Genomic DNA, 21,662 nt, shown 5'->3' with positions numbered 1-21,662 from the left:
AGGCACCCAAGAAGAACCTAGGTCCTCACGTAAGCCAAATGGATAGTCTGTTCACACGAAAAAGTCTTTACACCAAGTGAGGTTCTGAACTCAAATCAGTGAGGGGCAAGTTAACCTAAACACTTAGCCACTTGTAACTGTGACCTTGACTTCAATTACTGACTGTTGTCAACTATTGAAAACAGTAAATCTTTCTCTGAAGTTTGACTATCATAAGCCTATGCGTTCAGAAACAGTTTTCGGTCTGGAGGCCAGTGCCCTTAACCATTGACATGACATCCCAAAAAATGCTTGGGTGACATACTGACCACATGCGTTCACTTTAATATATAGTTAGATGCCAGCAGGCCCATTTATTTCATAGTTATACATTAAACACTGTTTTTCAGTCTCTAGCTCACACTGACCTTGACCTTTGAGCTGATCCCAAAAACATTAGGAGGCATTTGACAGACCACAGACAATCATTCAATATTATTTCTACAGAAGTTAAGCAACTAGTTCTACCAAGTATAGCTTGATGAGCTCCAAATTCGATGTGTGATGTTTTCCTTCTGTTTCCACGCAATAAAACAGCTAGATCACCAAAACTACATGATTCAAGCAAGATAGGCTGCGGACCATGAAACAATCCCTGATCAGGATTCATACGATCAAATGACTCTGGGAAGAACTCCACCATCAGTTCCAGTACACTTGTAGCAAGGGAGAGAATCCCTGCATGAGATCTGTAGTTGTGGGTGAGTTGATAAACCTGATAAAAATATAGTAAATTTATTAAAGTGGTAGTATTGATTAAACTGTGACTACTTAAGTGTTAAAAATATGAAATGAAGCAATGTCAACAAATTCAAGGTCCATAATTCCTATGTTAGTAATTTAATGTTACTTGAGCAATTTTGCCAATTAGATCTTACGGCAATATACACTCAATATCACCTTCACAAATATGGCTCAAAAAGACAGCCTTTAATGTTTTAACCATGTGAAACATGGGAAGTTTTACCAATTAACAGGCAAGGATTCTGGTGTGTGTGTGTGTGTGTGTGTGTGTGTTTTTTTTTAAGAAATCATGCCTATTACCTAAAGTGACATCTTTCAGCAACACAGAGGTTCAGTCATGTAGAGGGAAGGGAATACATGGAACCATCTCAAACCATTGAGAAATCATTTGTCAGAAGATGAGCAAAAAAACTGAGATTTCATGGATATAAAAGTTAAGATTTAAGGTTAAAGAATGTAAAAATAAACTTAAAGCCTAGAATACTTTATAAACCACACTTTACCTGTTTTGGAACTTCTACAGCTGAAGTTTTACCCATGGCCTGCATGGATTGTTTAGCATGGTAGAAAAGAGACCTGAGATCACTGAACCGGAATGATATACCCCTCATTATACTCTGTGCTGTGTCCCCTGTAAAACAAATCAAAACATGATAAATGATGCTAAATATCATTTATCTGCCATTTTTTATTTCATATGTACTCAAAAACGTACATGTATTATGACACAAATAGACTCCTTAAAAGTGTAATATTTATCTGTTAAATAACTAAGGTCTTTGCAAGGGAATTAACTAAGATGTAACATTAATATCACAATCAAGAACTCCTGATTGGGGGTCTTGTCTGAGTTGTCTCTCCCTACTATCAGCCCAGTTGGCTTACTAGGTAGAGTGCAAAACTGTGAACCAAAAGATTGCAGGATAGATCCCCTGGCCTGGTGTATATTCTCAACTGAAATCTGCCAAGAGACATTTTGTCTGAATTAGTCTGTCCTCCTCAGACTTTCAGTAATGGAGATCATAACATTACTAATACATAATCCAGGAACACTGGTCATACTTTAATCTCTCAAAACAATCAAATACGCATACCTGTAAGGAACATATCATTTGGATTCTGACAAAGTCGTATTAGCAAGCACAGCTCAGCTTGTGTGAAGTCCTGCGTCTCGTCTACATATATCTGGTGTATAGCCCAAGGCCTCGATCCTAAATGCCTCAGACGACGAAAAGCATCATGGACCAAGTCAGTTTCATCAAACAGGGAATTCTGTTTCTTAAAGTGCTCATATCTCACAAAGAACGAGTATACGGAGTCTCTCTCTCCTGAGAAATTTGGGGCACGCTTCCTACCAAGTTTAATGTACTCCTCTTTTTTCAGGTAGCCGCAGGGTTTAGACAGCGCTTCATATGATCCCTGAAATTGCAAGGTCTATTAACCTTAAGCCTGCTAGCGGCAAGTGCATCTGCCTTTGCAACCAGTGCAGACCAAGATCAAGGTCTGCACTGTTTGTTATTCAGCCAGTAAATTTTCATTGAAAATCACTTCAAATAATAAATGGTACTGCCCAAATGGAATGATGGAACAGTCCATTTTAGAAATTCAGCATGGTAAAGGTTAAATATACATGTATCATTAAAATGAGAACTTTAACAGGCACAATTAAAAACGAGTATGAATACTGTTACTGGAATCACATGTAGGGTCTCTCCATGCATTTGTTTAAGAAATACGACAGTGCTCATAATTATCATTACTGCATGAACTAACTTTTCTTTTTTTTAATATATTTTACATTCAGTTCTCCTCTAAGATTACTGCAACATTATAAACAAGGCAGTCTGAAAGACAGCTAAATCCCCCGCCACTGTTACTCATGAATTCTGCACATCATCTTGATGAGGTGATCATTTGACCAAAGTTTCATGAAAATCCTTCAAGGGGTTTAGGAGATACAGAGCTCAAACCTTTGACCTTGAGTTGTGACCTTGACCTCGAGTTTACAAAGCTGAATCTTGACTTCTTGATGAGGAGATAATTTGACCCAAGTTTAATAAAATTCCTTCAAGGGATTTAGAAGATACAGAGCGGACACAAAATGGAAGGCTAAAACCTTTGACCTTGAGCCGACATGGCTGACTCATAGTTCTGCACATCGCCTTGATGTGATCATTTGACCAAAGTTTCATGAAAATCCTTCAAGGAGTGTAGGAGATATGGCGCGGACACGAATGTGTTACGGACAGATGGGAGACCATTCCTATAACCCCCCACCACTTGTGGCGGGGGATAAATAATCAAATCTAAGAAATGCAGTTAAAAAATTTCCCATCAATTAATATACCATTGAGTTTTGTTTGATGAATAACACACTTCCATGGTTACCAAGATTGTTTGGATACTGCAAACAGACTGAAAAGATTTATCCCTCGGACTGACTTCTATTCAGTTACATCCAAATTCACCAAGCTGTTTCAGTAGAGTTCTTTATGAAGTGGGTACAAAATGGAAGTCCATATGGACAAAGGCATCCTCTACAGCTCATCTTTACTACTTCTTTAGCAACTCATTTTGTAACACAGATTCTGCATTTTGTAAAGTAAGTTTTTCAAAAATAATTCTGCACAAAAAAAGACAGTAGACAAGGAAGAATACAAGATGTCTATGTACATAGTTATATCTTATTTGCATCCACCCCATTGTTCCAGGAGAACATCAGACATTTTTGCTACTTGCCTTTATGAATGACATTATCTCCATCCACATGAGTGAGGGGTGGTAATTACTGCCCAACTTCTTCCTGATCCGTGGCCAGATCTCCTCCACAAATACACTGTAAGTTATCTCCCTTCTTGGATCAAGCTACAAGACCAATACAATTTTTACATGATAAACTTTCAAGACCTAATTTTTTCAGTAAGGTTTATGATAGACCTTTCTAACGTAAACGTAAATCGGAAAGGGATTACTGAATCCATAAAATTAATGTTATTTGCAAATAATGGTCTAAGGGAGATACTTTTGCATTACTATTGGATGAAACTGTCTCCCCTAGACCACAAATTAGCCTAAAATTTTACGGATTCAGTATTCCGTTTCGTAATTACGTTTACGTTAGAAAAGTCTATTACATACATGCCATAATTTTTCAGAACGTTTCCGGGATTCTGAGTTAAAATTTCCGGGATTTTTACCTTTTGTCCGGGACATACACCGTGACATTGGTATTCATCTGTTTCATGCAAAAATATCATAATATACATGTAGTTTCCCCGAGACTAAACATTGTTCACTCGCTTGTATTAATTTGCGGCAAATGTCGTCTAGCTTTCTAAGGGAGGTAAATACATGTATACGGGTAATACATCTATAGTTCGGCACGTGAATTTATTGCGTTCCCGAGGTGAACAGAATTAGGAGACTTACTATATACGAAGAATCAACCTGGTCATCGTGATTTAGATTCTTGCTAATTTGGTATCATTCTAAAGCTTAAACATTTATCTAATAATTAAATGAATCCTTAAAGGAATAAAATAAATCTTGTAGATAAAATCGACAATATAAAATATTTGGAGTCTGGTCAATTTTCATGGGTCGGTCGGCAAAGGCATTCAGCATTTTAATTTAAAATATGTGTGACAATCGATCTAGATCTTAAATAATTACAACCTTTTAAAATAATTATCGTTTAAATGACCGTTTTCAATAATCTCTTCCATAAAGGCTACATGTAGCTTTACCGCCGTGCTAAAAACAAAGTGATTTACGACTAATTTAACTATCATAAAACAGTTATTGATTGCATAATCCTGTCAGTTCTTAATCAGGGTCATCATAATAACTGACTGTAACTTAATCAGTGTCATCAAAAGATCGTCGCGTGATCAAAGCAGGCTTAATCAACACGTGTCCCGCTCGCCCGCTCGAGGGCATAAAGTGATTAGGAATAAACAATGTGACAACGGGGACTGTTTATTGTGTAAAATTTAACAAATTATAGACAAAAACAAGTTTTTTGGGGGATTGTTTTCATTTGTTCCTGTATTTTTATTTTTCCGGGACATTTTAAGACTGTCCGGGACACCGGGACGAGTATGTAATTTCCGGGACAATCCGGGACGTATCACATGTATGTCTATTATCATAGTAAAGTTTATGAATCCTCACACATGATTTGACAAACAAGAATGCCATATTGTCACAATATATTTCCCCTTCATGCAATGAGAATCTCAGATGTACGTACAAATAACAAGGTAAGAAATTGAAAGTCTTAAGTATGCAGTAACCCTTTCATAGTGACACCAAAACAAGATGGTCAAGAAAGCTCTGTATAGCTCACCTGATCTAGCTCTCACCCCAGATGACCTAGTAACTAATATGTTTTCTTCCTAGTTTTAAAACAAACATTCTGACCATTGTTTACTTAAATCAGGTAGAACGTTTAGGTAGAAAATGTAGTCTCTTGAGTCCTAACAATATATTCTATATATCTTCTATACTTTATGCCAGTGACCTAGATTTTATAGTTTAACATTCTGAAAAACTTTTATGAAGATCAGGAAGAAAATGTGGTCTCAAATGTCTGCAAGGTTTTTCTATTATCTGACCTAGTGAACAAGTTTCTGACCTTAGATAACCCAAATCCAAACTTAACCTAGACTTCATAAACATTCCTACAAAGTTTTATTAAGATTATAAGATTCTTTCACTGGTTGTAGGTGCAGATGGGAATTTCCGGCCTCGAGGGTAACTGTTTAGGCGGTAACGAGGTTCCTACCGAGTTACCGCCTAAACAGTTACCCGAGAACCAGATATTCCCATCTGCACCTATAACAAGTGACAGAATCTTTTTCTTGCATACCGATATCAAGATATAATAATAAAAATAAAATCAGTCGAATGGCTTTCTTTTTAGAACTATTTCTTATAGCAGCGTATTTAAACAAAGCGCGGGAAAGCAACGTCCGTAAACAGGAAATACGTCATGACGTTTCAAAGACAAATAACAATGTTTAGTTCTGGTTTTGTTTGATCAGTTGCAGAGTAACGTTATGATTTTTGATAAAATAACGTGTTTTGAATCGAGAAATATACTATCAGGAATAAAGAGGAACTGTCAAGGTACTGGATTTTTATTCCGTTTTTCGAAATAAAATATAAATAACTACATAAATCTTCTATATATATGTAGTTCGTAATACGTCATTTAAAGCACGAGAGTCATCTTACACCCTGGGGTGTAAGATGTATTTTTCCAGCACCGGTAAAAATACCGGAAATCCCCGTCTGGTATGCAAGAACAGGTCATCTGACTTAGTGACTTAGTGTTTTACTACAGTTAAACATGTTTCAAAGTTAACCTAGATTTCATACTGACAAATATTCTGATAAACTTTTATGAAGATTAGGCAGAAAATATTACCTCTAGAAACAGTGTTTCCCTGTTAACTGACCTAGCAACATAGCTTTTGACCCTAGACCTAGTTTCATTTTCATCCAAGATTTCAAAAATGGTAACATTTTGTTTCATTAAGACTGGACCAAAATTATGACATGTAGTATGCTAACAGTAAAATTAACGAAGTCGAAGATTGACAGCATACTCAGTGTAATCACAACAGATCACTTAAGCACTTCGTGTGAGCTAAAACAGAAGAAGTCTTATACTGACAACAGAATAACTTAATCCCCAAAACAATAGGCATCAACTGCTGACCACATGCAATCATCTTACCAAGTTTAACACATGCAGGTTCAAGCATTCTCTACTTAACTTGACCTATGTGGCCTTGAAGTATGGTCTACTGACCACAAACAAACAATACAGTTCATCTGATCACCACAGTCAATCAACCTATAGGAATGACAGTCCTATAAGTTAGCTTTCTCCAGTTGACTGTAAACCATTTACAATGACCTTCACTTTTGACCTACAGACTCACAAAACAATAACAGTAATATATTAACCACAGGCAATATCTAGTAAAACCAAAGGGTCTACAAACCAACAAGACTGACCAATCTATCGTCTGACAAACATATACAAAACAGTTATTTGCAGTCTAAGAGTTACTGTGACCTTCACCTGCTGATTTGTTTGTTTTGGGTTTAGCGCTGTTTTTCAACAGTATTTCAGTTATGTAACAGCTGGTAGTTAACATCATCAATGTTCCTATATTTTGTACCAGTACTAACCTGTTCTCTGCAAATGACTGCCAGCTTCTTCACATGAATCAAAGGTAGGGGACAAATGATTTCAAACATGCTTTTTATCAAATCATCTCACAGAAATTTGCCTCACTCAGACCAATCCATAGATCTGCACTCTTCATACAAAACTAAGCAAGTGGCTCCACCCAAAAAGCAAAAGAAATCATCTACAGACCACTACAATCATCCTATAAAGTTTTAGATCAATGTGATCTCCAGTTATTGATTGGAAACATATTGCACCACTGACAGGAAGACCAACCCACACACGCAAGAAATATATCCCTTCTTTCTTTATTAAGGGGCCTATTATAATAATATGTACCTTAAGTTTTTTGCCACCAGTGTTAATTCCAGCATCCCCAGCACCATCGTCATCATCATCTTCCTCATACTGTTCTATTTCTTCCTCTGCATCTGAATCTTCATCTAGTAAAGGGAGAAAACTTAGGGGTCCATCCAGGTCAGTCCATCCTGCTATATCAACCTAGATAATGCAGAAATAACAGTTACAAATGGGTCACAATTGTACTTAGTTGCTCAACTGGAATATAATATGTCAAGACAAACTGTCTTATGAAAAGTAACAATTGTTGTTGGCATGAAAACATTCATCTGGAAATAAATCGCAGATACGACCAAAATTTCAAAGTATTCAAGAGCGGTCAATGAAATGACAATACAGAGATAAGATTTTGTTTTTTCTATTATTACAATGTAATCCTGCTCCTGTCAGTGCTATCGTAAATGTTAGAACAATATATAAGAGATATATTACAAAGTCTGATAAATGCCTATTAATCAGCCCTTGTGAAGAGTCATCAACGCTTACAATAGAAAAACATTCAGAATTTTTGCATAAACCATTGTTCATTAATAAACTAAAGTAAACATAGATCACCCTTAAAGAGATAAAGGATAGGCAATTTTAATAAAATTCATCAATTGTTAAAGTCTTAAACCATGAAGAATATCTCAACAAAAATTTAAATATCATTTTAAAAACATCAATTACTCCATACAGAGAATACCTACCTTCAAGGACCAATCCTCTTTCCTTTCAAAAAAGTATGGTGGTCCAATGGATGCATCTAGCATAAGCAACAACTGTCTAGAGGTTAGAAACAATGGAAAAGAATAGTCTTGTACATCCTGCAGCCGGCATGGCAACACTTCTTCCTCGTGCTGAACATGCTCTCTCATCAATTCATCAGCGTGACTTAACTCTCTGAAGTTCTTCTGTACTTCACTGGAGAGGACGGCATTTTTGGTGATGAAGAGTTGATGTATATGATCATACTGCTCCCCAATCATATTTTCTTCTGCTGGTTCCTGACCTGAACAACAACATCCTGAGGCTCCTTCAGCAGCTGCAGCATTAGCTTCATCAGCACTGTTGTCATCACTAGCCTCATCATCAGAATTATCTATAGATCATAATAATTATCATCATCAGAATTATCTATAGATCATGATAATTATCATCATGTAACATTGTATTTGGTTTCAGCAGATTTTACAAGGCCTGTATCCAGTCTGGCTAAATCAACATGTGCAGAATGCATCATTGCAGATTGAGGAAATGCTTTAATGACTCTTTTATTATCTACATTTACATATTTCTAGAGCTATATCAGCCACAACCGACTATAATTTTAGAAAAATAAGGCTGAAAACTTGTTTGAAATGGGGAACTTTTTTGGTGCATGAAAAGATGGGACGCCAGGTCATTTTTCATGTCATAACTAAAGCAACCACTGAATATTTTTCTGTATCATATGGGAGTTGAGTTTTGTATTCATTAGGGAAATACAAGCTGTATTTCAGACAGAAAATTTGCAGGCGTGTAATAAACATTGATAATTGAGCCGCACCATGAGAAAACCAACACAGTGCGTTTGTGACCAGCATGGATCCGCGCAGTCAGGTCAGGATCCATACTGTTTGCTTTCAAAGCCTACTGCATGTAGAGAAACCATTGGCGAACAGCATGGATCCTGACCAGACTGCGTAGATCCGCAGGCTGGTCTGGATCCAGGCTGGCAACAAACGCAGTATGTTTGTTTTCTCATTGTGTGGCTCATATCAGTAGTCTTTACATAGAGCTGACAAGTTATTCTAACAACTGGCTACTATACCTGACTCCTCATCAGTACTCGTCTCCTCTGCTTCTTCATGGATAAATTCTATACATCGGGGTAACAGAGGAGCATCCGCAGCTTTTGCCTTGTTCCAGTAGGAATGGAATTGGCTCCATAGACGATACAGACAACATGTTGTCTTGCCTGTGCATAACAAAGTAATTTATCACATGATTACAATACATATAAGCACTCAAAAAGCTGTTCAAACTCATGCACTGTCAGCATGAACATTATTTTTCTAGTTAAATATAGAAATTTTGGTCATATTGCAACTTTTCCAGCTTTTGATGGTAGAGATAGACTCTAGATGTCCGTTTGGGAATTGTTTTTAGGGCTGGGATGAACCACATATATTCTATAAGCCAGTTAGATGGCTTTCTATCAGGAAAAAGTCTATGCCCCAAGTGAAGTTTTGAACCTACATCAGTGAGAGCACGAGGCAAGTGAGTCAACGTTGGCAACCTTGACCATTCTGTCACAGAGGCCCATTAACATTATTTGACAGGTCTGTAGTTACCAGGCATTACAAAATCACCTGGATTTAACTTGTATTGCCATGTCTGATACAGCCTTTTATTTTTCATGCTTACATTCTAAAAGGCTTCAACAAATGTTGATAAGAACTACAACTAAGGACTTTTTCCAGGCAAGAGACATTATTCTATTGACATTTATTCTAAAACATTTCAAAGTGGTAGTGTAATAAAACTGTCAATGAACATGTGTTTTCAAAATGGCTATGTAATATATCATTAATCTGTGGTATCATTCCATGGCTGAAGATCTGTATCACATATTTATTCACATTACATTACCTGTAAATATTACTGTCAAGTGGCTGCATACAGCATAAACACAAATATGCAGACATAAAAGAAGTGAACTGACTTTTATTCAAGCTTTTTTATCAACATAGACCAATGTAAAGAGAGAACTATCAAAGACTAATAAAAATCAGTGATTTTTCCCCCCTCAAGTTTCACATTTTGCTAATTTTGCATATTATGGCACATTACATGTAACAAGAGTGCCAGACTGTCACAAAATACGCCCGTCTTAATATTCAGTTACGTATCATAAAGGTAATAATGTTGATGTTGTATGCCTAACTAACCCGAAAAAAGAGCAAGAAGGAATCAAAGTATTTGTGAGGTTCCATGTGGGATGAAATTGACAATCGGATCAAAACTGTTTGAATGGACAGGGTTAATTTTGCAGATTTCGAGTAATTCAAGGGCCATAATCCAAGAGTGCCTGGGGCGATTTGGGTTGTTATCTAACTTAGTCGATATATTATGCCCAAAAACATTGTCACCAAGTTTGGTGCAGATCGCATGAAAACTGTTCGACTTTGAGGATGGACAAGGCTTAATTCGCAGTTTTCAAGTAATTCAAGGGCCATAATCAAAGAGTGCCTGGGGCAATTTGGGTGGCTATCAAACCTGGCTGAGATAAAGTGCCCACAAACATTGTCAGCAAGTTTGATGAAGATCAGATGAAAACGGTTTGACTTACAGAGCGGACAAGGCTAAATTTGCAGTTTTTCGAGTAATTCAAGGGCTGTTATCCAAGAGTGCCTGGGGCAATTTGGGTGGTTATCGAACTTGGCCGAGATATTATGCCCACAAACATTGTCAGCAAGTTTGGTGAAGATTGGATGAAAACTGTTCGACTTAGAGAGTGGACATACTTTTGGATGCCGCCCGCCACGGGTGTTCACATAATATGCCCCGCTCAAGACGGGCGTATAATAAAATGAACAAAGTTCAGTTTTCAAATCTCAAATTCCTGTATACTGTATAACACATTCAACTCCACAAGAACAATATTTTCACTAAGATTTAGAGAGTTTCATCCCTTTAATATTCAAAGATTTTCGCAAAACATTTGACAAGTTTGCATCAGAACATGTATGGCATATTGAGAAGTTTCACTTTTTAAAACATTCTGAATTCTACATTTTAGTAATAAATTGGATAACTCAAGCAAACTTGCAAAATAAACTACACACAAAATAACATGTTTTACAGTATAAACAAACTCAGAATGTTCACAAATCATTTAGTAAACTCATACCAGTTCCACTACGGCCCAGTAGAAGTATTGGTGCCTTTGACCTCAGGTTGATGATGGCATGTTCTAGATCTGTCACTCGGAACGGGAAGTCGACTTTAGTCTCGATGTTCTGCAGTACATGGCTCACGAGTGTGGATGAGAATGAGTAAAACTTCAGGATATGGTATTCAGTGTCATTTGAACTGGCTGGTGGGAAAAATCGCTGCATCTCCTGTGTAATTATTACAGACGGTCAGTCTTTGGTTTAACTGCACAAACAGCTAAGCTTATACAATGCATTTCTACCTATACTGTGGAAGAACAACATTCAGCCACATAATAAATAATACTGAACAACAGTTATAAGTAGCTTGTAGTTATCTTATCCTAATTTTCATACAATCTTGAAAACTTTTCTGAATCAACATAAACTTGTTTTCATGGGACATTAATGAAGTCTTGCAGAGGAGCAACCCTGGTAACAATGTGGTTCAAACCATGTTGCTAGGTCCAAAAATTAACTCCAAACCATCATACTCTTTACAGATAACAGCAAGCAGTTTTCATCAGAAATGATTTAATTCAAAAGTGTTCATCCCGCTTTCTTCATGTCGCAGGTCAAAAGATGCCACGTGTTAGCGTGATATATTTCATATCCAGTAAATAAATGTCCAATATGGACTCTTGATTTTAACAAATGGCTGCCACTTCTGTTTATTCATTTTTAGATAAAAGTTGGATTATTGCTCAAAAATTAAAGTTAGTTGTAGTAGGCAAGTAAAAATTGTTAAAACCAAAGTAAGTTGTGGTAGGCAAGAAAATACATATGCATGGTTAATCGGTAACTGGATACAGGATATACTCTCAGAAACCAGTATCTGACTAGAGCTTGTTTGACAGTGTATATCCGCTGCCAAGTCACCAACAAACACTGAAACTAGTTATACCTGGTGATGCTGTTCAAGCTCTTCATCTGGAATGTCCTCCTCTGCGTACAACATCGGGTACCTCTTCCCCATCCCCTGTGCTAGCTGGGGATTGTCTCCCTTCATACCACGTAACTTCTTCTGTATGATGCATGTCTCTCCTCTCTGATGAGACTTTTTGATCCTCTGAACACTTCTGTGCAACAGAAATGAATCTCCATGAGTCATATGGTTAGAAGAAATATTTAAACAACAGTATAATAATATTGCATGTCCAAAGACACTTTCCAAGTTACCTCGACTTAGAACTTAATCAACAAGATACTGCCTATAAAAGTACCATCTAGGGAACATCCTTTCCATGTTTCATCTACTTCCAACAAATAGTTTCTGAGAAAATATCATTTTAAGAGAATATTCCATGGACAAACTTGAGATGGACAGAAGGCACAACATTTCACCAAAAGGAATATAATGTTTAGACAGACACCAATCTTTGATAAATTTGATGAAAATCTACCAAGCAGTTTAAGAGAACATATTCAAATGGGTGGTCAGATAATAAAAAGTTCTGAATTTCACATGCTGAACCTTGCTCAGCTGAGCTTAATAGCCAGAAAGCCATGATTCTGCTAAAAAGGGAGGCATCGGAAATATTTTTCTCTTCACTTCAAGGTTGATCATTTGTTACGCTAAGAAAGAACATTTTGAAAAGAAGGAATTACTCCAACAAGACCTCATGTAATCTGATACCATATTCAAATTAAGGCACACTTCTCAGATGAAACCATCCTTGTATTATCATCAATTGTTTACTATGGTTTCTGCCAAAATAACTACTTCACCTGGATATAAATTTGTAAACTTCAATTTTTTAAAATGAATTGGATGTAAATAGTATTTGTTTGCTTGGATAACTTCATAAATGGTTTTTAAATTATTTTTTTTTGCAACTTGGCTCTTGACCTGGTATTTTAGTAAATTGTATTGAGAGATCATTCTTTTAAGTGACTACATAATGGCACATTTTTGTAGTAACAAGGGAGGTCATTTCATACAATGTCTACTGTATATATTAATACATCTAAGTTTGACCAAAATTCATCATTGAAAAGCAATGTCAGTAAACAGTTGGCAGCCTTAGGCCAGATCAACAAAATAAATATCTACTATTCTGAATATTCCTCCATCTTTGTTGAAGTATTAAACAAGAGCTGTCTCCATAGGATGACACATGCCCCCGATGGCACTTTGAATGAATAGTTATGGCCGATGTTAGAGTTTAGGACCTTTGACCTACGGAGCTGGGTCTTGCACACGACACGTCGTCTTACTGTGCCACACATTCATGCGTAGTTATTTTAAAATCCATGCATGAATGACAAAGATATGGACCGGACACGCCCATCAATGCACTATCATGAAAAATGACCTTTAACGTCTAAGTGTGACCTTGACCTTTGAGCTACAGACCTGGGTCTTCCACGTGACACGTCGTCTTACTGTGGTACACATTCATGCCAAGTTATCTGAAAATCCATGGAGGACAAAGATATGGACCGGACACGACCATCAATGCACTATCCTTTAAAGTCTAAGTGTGACCTTGACCTTTGAGCTACAGACCTGGGTCTTGCGCGTGACACGTCGTCTTACTGTGGTACACATTCATGCCAAGTTATTTGAAAATCCATCCATCGATGACAAAGATATGGACCGGACACGCCCATCAATGCACTATCCTTTAATGTCTAAGTGTGACCTTGACCTCTGAGCTACGGACCTGGGTCTTGCGCGCGACATGTCGTCTTACTGTGGTACACATTCATGCCAAGTTATTTGAAAATCCATCCATCGATGACAAAGATATGGACCGGACATGCCCATCAATGCACTGTCCTTTAATGTCTCAGTGTGACCTTGACCTTTGAGCTACGGACCTGGGTCTTGCACGCGACACATCGTCTTACTGTGGTACACATTCATGCCAAGTTATTTGAAAATCCATCCATCGATGACAAAGATATGGACCGGACACGAAAATTGCGGACAGACTGACAGACCGACAGACGGTTCAAAAACTGTATGCCTCCCTTCGGGGGCATAAAAACAAAACTGAGAAAGAATGGTTTGTACACCAACTATTACTACTTAAACAAAAAGCTATTTGACCTGTGTATTTTATCATGGTCCAGCACTATTTCCCAGACTCTGATGATCTCAGAATAGATTCTTCCACCTCTAACAGCTTGCGTGATCTCTCCTGAAGTTGCCTGTAGGCGGCGCTCTGCAGTCTCACTACACCTGGGAGAAAATGCTACAGCCAACTCCCATATGATTCTGCTGCCTAGAATAGAACCAACCCATATTCAATAATTGATATATAACTAAATTGTTGCAATACTACAAAAACAAGATTTCTACAGATTTAAGCTCAATTCCTCACAAGTTTGTTTCCTGGAAGAAACAACAACAGTTGTTGTGTGATATGAATGTTGCCATTGTGACCCCTGTAAGATTCTGTGATGTAATTATCAGACATAAAACTGTGACAAGAGGGTCTGATTCTCAATGGAGTTGCACAGTTCAGATATATCTACTGCTACCCAACTCTGCTACTTTTATCAAATCAATACAGGGTTGTTCAAGAAATAATTCTACTAACAACTGAAAACATTGACAGTGTGGAGATCATTAGTTTTTCATACCAGCTAGGCCACGCCCTCTTCTGGCTACGTTTTCTGACAATCAAAATTGACCTGAACAATTCTTGTTGGTGTAAAATAGCCTATGTTAACCTAGCCACCATTTTCTTTAATATTCCAGCTGTAAATGCTTTACATAAACATCCACTACCCCTAATATATTCCAGTCTGTTCTATATGGTCACACATAACAAGTCTGTGTGACCATGCTTTTTGAGTCTAACCAAAATTATTTGAATAAGTTAATCAAACATGACTGGTGGAAGTAAAGTAATTTTGGATAGAAGTTACCAAGTCAGTTGCGCAGTTGGTGGAAAATCTTTCTCACTTATGCAACCACTGCTAATAAAATGAGCTGCGCCACGAGAAAATCAACATAGTGTATTTGCAACCAGCATGGATCCAGACCAGCCTGCGCATTTGCGCAGTCTGGTCAGGATCCATGCTGTTCGCTTTCAAAGCCTACTGCAATCAGAGAAACTGTTAGCGCAGGCTGGTCTAGATCCATGCTGGTCGCAAATGCACTATGTTGGTTTTCTCATGGTGCGGCTCAAATGAGTAAGCAGGAAACTTGAAATTGCACTATGGCAGCTTACCCTTTGTGAATTTTGCTTCAAACAAATTCAGAGCTTGAGGAACATTTTTCAGTTTCTTGCAGAGGTGAGGTTGCCAGTCTCCACTTGCCAAGAGCTGTATTTTCCTCACAATTCGGCGTTTGAGCTCGGGTATAACATGTTTGTCCCGCAACGTCTTCCATACCTCTGCTGTACACTCCACTTCCCACTCCAGATTATCAAACACCTTTAAACATATAATGTGTAACTTGCTGTATGTCATCATTCAAACTAAAACAATACAGAGGAGTTGGACCATTTTAGAAGGGTCATTCTGGAAAGAAGCAAGTAGTCTTTTCCTGGGCAATAGTCCTATTTGAATGTATTTTATAAGATATCCAGGGCTTCCATTAGGATTCAACTTCATGGAGTCTGGACTACCTAACAATCAGATTTTGGAGTCCCTCTTAAATTTTCTTGGAGTCCTACGTAGTATCACTTTGTACAATGACCTTCAATATCATCGTCATCATCATTACTATCACCATCATATCTAATTGGTTCAGAACAATGTGTAAAGTAATAGAATTTAGAGAAAAGGACCACTAGAATGATTAGAAAATATTTTATTTTACAAAAAAAATATTTTATTGTTTCATAATACGTATAGCAACAGTCAGCATTTTTATTAAAATCAACAGACTTACTGTTGTTCAGCTACATAATGAAAATCCACTTTAAAAAATCTAAAGTACATTTTACTTGGAGTAGAATTATGTCAAACTAGAAAATGCTTTTGTAAAAAAGCGCATGTCTCCCCCAATGCAAAGTCCTATAAGCAAGAAGTCAATAGGGGTCAGGAGCAAAAGTCAAAGAGACACTGATGGTTGGCTACAATAGGGATCATCTACTTGGCATGTCCAGTCATCCCGCTAAATTTCAACACTCGTGGCCTAGTGGTTCTCAAGTCACTGTTCAGGCTCCTGTGACCCTGACCTTTGATCAAGTGACCTCAAAATAAATAGGGGTCATGTACTCTGTATGTCCAATCATCCTATTAAGTTTCAACATTGTAGGTCAAGTGGTTCTCAAGTTATTTCCAAAAAATGATTTTACATGAACAGGCCACTGTGACCTTGACCTTTAATAGACTGACCCCAAAATCAATAGGGGTCATCTACTCTGCATGTTCAATCATCCTATGAAGTTTCAACATTCTGGGTCAAGTGGTTCTCAAGTTATTGATCGGAACTGGTTATCAATGTTCAGGCCCCTGTGACCTTGACCTTTAACAGAGTGACCCCAAAAACAATAAGGGTCATTTACTCTGCATGAACAATCATCCTATGAAGTTTCAACATTCTGGGTCGAGAGGTTCTCAAGTTATTGATTGGAAATGGTTTTCCATGTTCAGGCCCCTGTGGCCTTGACCTTTAACAGAGTGACCCTAAAATCATTAGGGTTCATCTACTCTGCATGACCAATCATCCTACGAAGTTTCATCATTCTGGGTCAAGTGGTTCTCTAGTTATTGATCGGAAATGGTTTTCAATGTTCAGGCCCCTGTGACCTTGACCTTTGACGGAGTGACCCCAAAATCAATAGGGGTCATCTACTCTTCATGATCAATCATCCTATCAAGTTTCAACATTCTGGGTCAAGTGGTTCTCTAGTTATTGATCGGAAATGGTTTTCAATGTTCAGGCCCCTGTGACCTTGACCTTTGACGGAGTGACCCCAAAATCAATAGGGGTCATCTACTCTTCATGACCAATCATCCTATCAAGTTTCAACATTCTGGGTCAAGTGGTTCTCTAGTTATTGATCGGAAATGGTTTTCAATGTTCAGGCCCCTGTGACCTTGACCTTTGACGGAGTGACCCCAAAATCAATAGGGGTCATCTACTCTTCATGACCAATCATCCTATCAAGTTTCAACATTCTGGGTCAAGTGGTTCTCTAGTTATTGATCGGAAATGGTTTTCAATGTTCAGGCCCCTGTGACCTTGACCTTTGACGGAGTGACCCCAAAAACAATAGGGGTCGTCTACTCCAGCAGCCCTACAAACCTATGAAGTTTGAAAGTTCTAGGTCAAATGGTTCTCCAGTTATTGCTCGGAAATGAAGTGTGACGTACGGACGGACGGACAGGGCAAAAACAATATGTCTCCTGGGGGAGACATAATTACGTCATTCACCTGGCAATACCCAACCAGTTAACTTTCATCCCACATCAAAGAAAATCAATAAAGGAAAATTTTGGATTATCATTTTTAGGATAAATTATATATCATTTGTAGGATTTATCATTTACGAAAATCCAAAGTAAGTAGCAAATTTATTACCAATCGGAAAAAAATGTTTTAATTTAAACTGGATGTGAAATGTCATTTGCTAGAAGAATATAGTTACTTGCTGAGGTTTTTTGTGCTGAAATTATCGATAAATTTTCCACAATTAGTTACTTTGTCTTCCGACTTCGGAGCTTGTTTCATCAACTTAATCCGAGCCAAATGCATGTAATGTTTAATATTATAACGGTTAAAATTTACAGAGGGTCTCTATCAAACACGATGCTTTCACACTAGTCTCACACTTCAAACAATGCTGGCAGTTTTTACGAGGCTGTCAATCAAGAGTTAAACCACTTTGATTAGTTACGGGACGGAGCTAATCACGTCATTCGAGTGAAGTTACGTCACGGTGTATTGATTTTGTCGTCCTTTGAAGATATCAGAAGTCCTTTGTACGCCTCTGACATTATGTATTGGCGTATGGATCATAATTTTGGGTGTATTTTACGCCGGGACGCCGCTTAATGGAAGCCCTGGATATCACAATATCTAACTTCCAGAAAAACCTAATTTTTTCCGTCAGACTTCTCAAAAAATAACATTTTATGAAATATTTATTTGAACAATTTCATATTACATTTAACATAAATCCCGATCTGAGCCTTAAGAAGCATTAGCCGTCAAGAATTTAGAAGCATTATACATTGTTATCAATCAGTAAGTTAGGCTACCAGTGACAGATCTCAAAAGAATTTTAGAACTATTTGTGTTGGGAAAATGGATATTTGAGTTGACAAGAGCTGCTCAACTGAACCGATTAACAAAAGGTTCTGACCCATTAAAGCTCAAATGCCAGTAACTATCAGCAAATGGTGTTACTGTGTCATATTGTGTCAGTTTTGTTGTTCACAATTAGATCTTGGTTAAAAATAATACCAATAATCACTGTTGTAATCATTATCATTTTTAATATTTCTTTCTTCAAGAACTATTTAATTTAGTACTTAAAACTTTGTTTACAAAACAGACCAAGATAATCTCTTACAGACTGTAACGGCAATCTAAGTTTTTAGCCAAGACAGTTTAGCGAGTACCAAAATAGGAATCCCTGATTTGTGGGTGGTCCTCACAGTAAAATTGTTAGCATTAATTATACACAAGTTTCTATGGTTCATCTGAAATCTGACTCAAAAACTGATAGTTCTATTAATGAAAACGACAGTCATGTAAAAATAATAACAATTTTGTTTTGACAAAACATTATAGCCACTATCAATGTTTCTTTGAGAAGCATTGTAAACATAAGAAGACCCACCTGTACATCTATTTCAAAATCTTCCTCCTCATCATCTGTATCTTCATCACCACTTTCTTCAACTTCAATTTCTTCGACCTGTTCTTCAACTTCTTGATTTTGTTCCATACCAACTGGTCTGATATCTCCTTCACCTAATGGTTCCAAATTTTCTTTCATTTTGTGTTCTTCTGTTTCCAGAATTCTGTCTTCCGGCTTTTCTTCAAGGAATTTATTAGCTTCATCTGTTATGTTTTCCAATATATGGTCTTCAGCAAGTGTGTTGTTTTTGTGTCCTAAATCTTCCTTATTCATAGCTGTTTCTCCAATTTCATCTTCACTTGAAGGTTCTGGGGCATCTACAAACTCATCTATACTTTCATCCATGTTTTCAGAGGTGTTAATTGCAGTCTGTATTTCTTGATCTTTCTCCAGTGATGGTGGTCCTGAATCACTTTCAACTTTCATATCCACATTAGTACCATTTCCCTCTCCTGTGTCAGATAATGAATTGCTCAAACTGACATCTTCCTCTTTTGGTTTAGGCTTAAAACTGGCAGCAACATCTTCTAAAGTTCTTTTTACAACATTCCCAATTTTCCGTCCAATTGTTTCTACACCACTCGACAGATCTTCCATAGTTTTCCCTATTTTATTGTCCTGATCTACTTCAAGTAAAACTGGCTGCTTAGGTCTATTTTCAGCATCTCCTCTGATATTTTCCTTCTTTCTTTCTTTATCAGACTCTGCAACCACATTTTTTCTTTCATCCTGCACATCAACAAGGTCATTTTTGTTATCCATTAAACCCTCTGTCCCAGAATAAACAATGCTTTCTCTCTTGTAATTATCCGTATCAGCTTCTATATCCACAACTGTACCGTCAGTCTCTCTGTTAACCCTCTCTATTGCAGTTCTCTTACTTGGGGAATGTTCCACTTTAAATATTGAATGTTTGCTATCAGGAAGAAGTCTTATCAATTCTTCAATGTTTCTTTTCCTCTTCTCTCTTAAAGTATTTTTAACTGTTTTCACAACCTCTGTGACAGGTGCCTGGTTTGTCTCGCTATCCGCAGGTCTTGGCAACTGATGTAACTCATCATCTATCTCAATCTTCATGGAACTACTTTCCTTTTTACGATGTTTGGGACCATAGATTTGTTCCCTTGAAGGCTGAACTGTTCTTGCTAATCGGAGAAATTGCATTCTTCGGTCATTCTTTTTAGTTATGTAGTCTGTTGGTAGTTTACCATCTTTGTTGTTATAATTAGCGCACACATTTCTTTTACATAGCATTTCGGTCAGTTTAAGAACATATGAGCTAAACTTGGCTTTCGCAATCAAATGAAATAAACAGTCTCCATTTTTATCCCACTGCTCTGGGTCCAGATGAGAATGAGTGTCTGGTGAATTTTCAAATTGGTTCAGTAAAAGTTCAAGTATCACAGGTGCTGAAAATAATGTGATAACTATTTTCATAAGCTGTTAGAGTAAAAGAAAAACGGACCAAGACATGATGTCATTTGAATGAGGGTGGCTCTTCTACATGTAAGTCCAATAAATCAATACCATTGATTTTGTTTGTTTTTATTACACATACATTATACTGAGGATCTTATATGAAATGCTGCTGTAATGACTAATAAATGAAGTTATGTTCATTTGTTTTCAAGTACTGATGCTGTTTTGAATTCAATAAATTGCAATGTTTTTTTTCCCCTTATTAAAGACTAGAATCAACCAAATATATCTATCCAGCAATGAATCAAAATGTTACTTTTACATAAACAACTGGTACAGATTTTACATTCCATTCTATTCCAACACTGGTTTACTTTCCTGAATAGTAACAAAAAAACTTTTTACACACCCTTAATTTCCTTAGAACTGCAAATGATACTATCATCTCTTTTTTTGCTAAGATTCTTGACATTGAGCACTCAAGAAGATATTTAAGTTCAAAGACTGGTACATTTTGGTCAAAGACAAAGCCACATGCTTGCAACTGAAAATCTGTATTTTTATCGACAATGGTGAACACAGGCCAAGAAAGTGTCTTACATTTTTCTTTCTCCAAAACGATCGTCATGGCAGCATGTATGGGTGTGTCACCCTCGTACACTGACAAATTCCTAGTGTCAGCACCTCTCTTCACCAACTCTGTCAGTACTTTGAAATGCTCCTCACCAACTGCACATTTCACTGCCATCTGTCCATCTGGAATAAAAATTATCCCAATCAATATAACTGATTCTCAACACATACAGATAGTTTGAAAAGTCAAGTTGAGATGGCAAATTTAATATTCTGTTTCAAATACGATTATTACCTTCTTTTAGGTGAATTACAAAAACTTGTATTTTGAACGAAAGAATTTTATATTTTGAACAAAAGAATCAAATTTAAAAGGCTGTACTTACTGTCACTTCCTAAAGATCCTCCACTGTTTAGAATATTTGTTACAATCTGAAGTTTGAGATCCTCCGCTGCTTTCAGTGATGTTTCTCTGATAACAGGCACCACTGTTAGATCCGATGCAAAACCTGAATAACATTGGTAAGTAATTAGGGCTGTTTAAAATAACATGAGCCGCGCCATGAGAAAACCAACATAGTGGCTTGCGACCAGCATGGATCCAGACTAGCCTGCGCATCCGTGCAGTCTGGTCAGGATCCATGCTGTTCGCTT

The 21,662-nt window shown here is 37.2% G+C and overlaps 1 protein-coding gene across 1 annotated transcript in view; it reads right to left on the bottom strand.

Moving 5' to 3' along the window:
* LOC123528452 (TPR and ankyrin repeat-containing protein 1-like) overlaps positions 1-21,662 on the bottom strand; it is a 153,863-nt gene that overhangs the window by 55,531 nt on the left and 76,670 nt on the right. The window contains exons 23-36 of the mRNA XM_045308172.2: positions 21,395-21,517; positions 21,036-21,191; positions 18,996-20,425; positions 15,429-15,633; positions 14,300-14,474; positions 12,149-12,323; positions 11,223-11,433; positions 9,141-9,287; positions 8,038-8,429; positions 7,328-7,489; positions 3,523-3,648; positions 1,878-2,202; positions 1,287-1,414; positions 508-754 (exon numbers count right to left, since the gene is read on the bottom strand). Of these exons, the coding sequence (XP_045164107.2) occupies positions 508-754; positions 1,287-1,414; positions 1,878-2,202; positions 3,523-3,648; positions 7,328-7,489; positions 8,038-8,429; positions 9,141-9,287; positions 11,223-11,433; positions 12,149-12,323; positions 14,300-14,474; positions 15,429-15,633; positions 18,996-20,425; positions 21,036-21,191; positions 21,395-21,517 (4,002 nt within the window). The remainder of the gene's footprint in view (positions 1-507; positions 755-1,286; positions 1,415-1,877; positions 2,203-3,522; positions 3,649-7,327; positions 7,490-8,037; positions 8,430-9,140; positions 9,288-11,222; positions 11,434-12,148; positions 12,324-14,299; positions 14,475-15,428; positions 15,634-18,995; positions 20,426-21,035; positions 21,192-21,394; positions 21,518-21,662) is intronic.

The sequence above is a fragment of the Mercenaria mercenaria genome, chromosome 13, assembly GCF_021730395.1.
Source record: "Mercenaria mercenaria strain notata chromosome 13, MADL_Memer_1, whole genome shotgun sequence".
In the NCBI taxonomy this organism is placed as follows: Eukaryota; Metazoa; Mollusca; class Bivalvia; order Venerida; family Veneridae; genus Mercenaria; species Mercenaria mercenaria.
The sequence above is the reverse complement of the archived record's forward strand: the minus strand, read 5'-3'. Positions and strand labels throughout refer to the sequence as shown.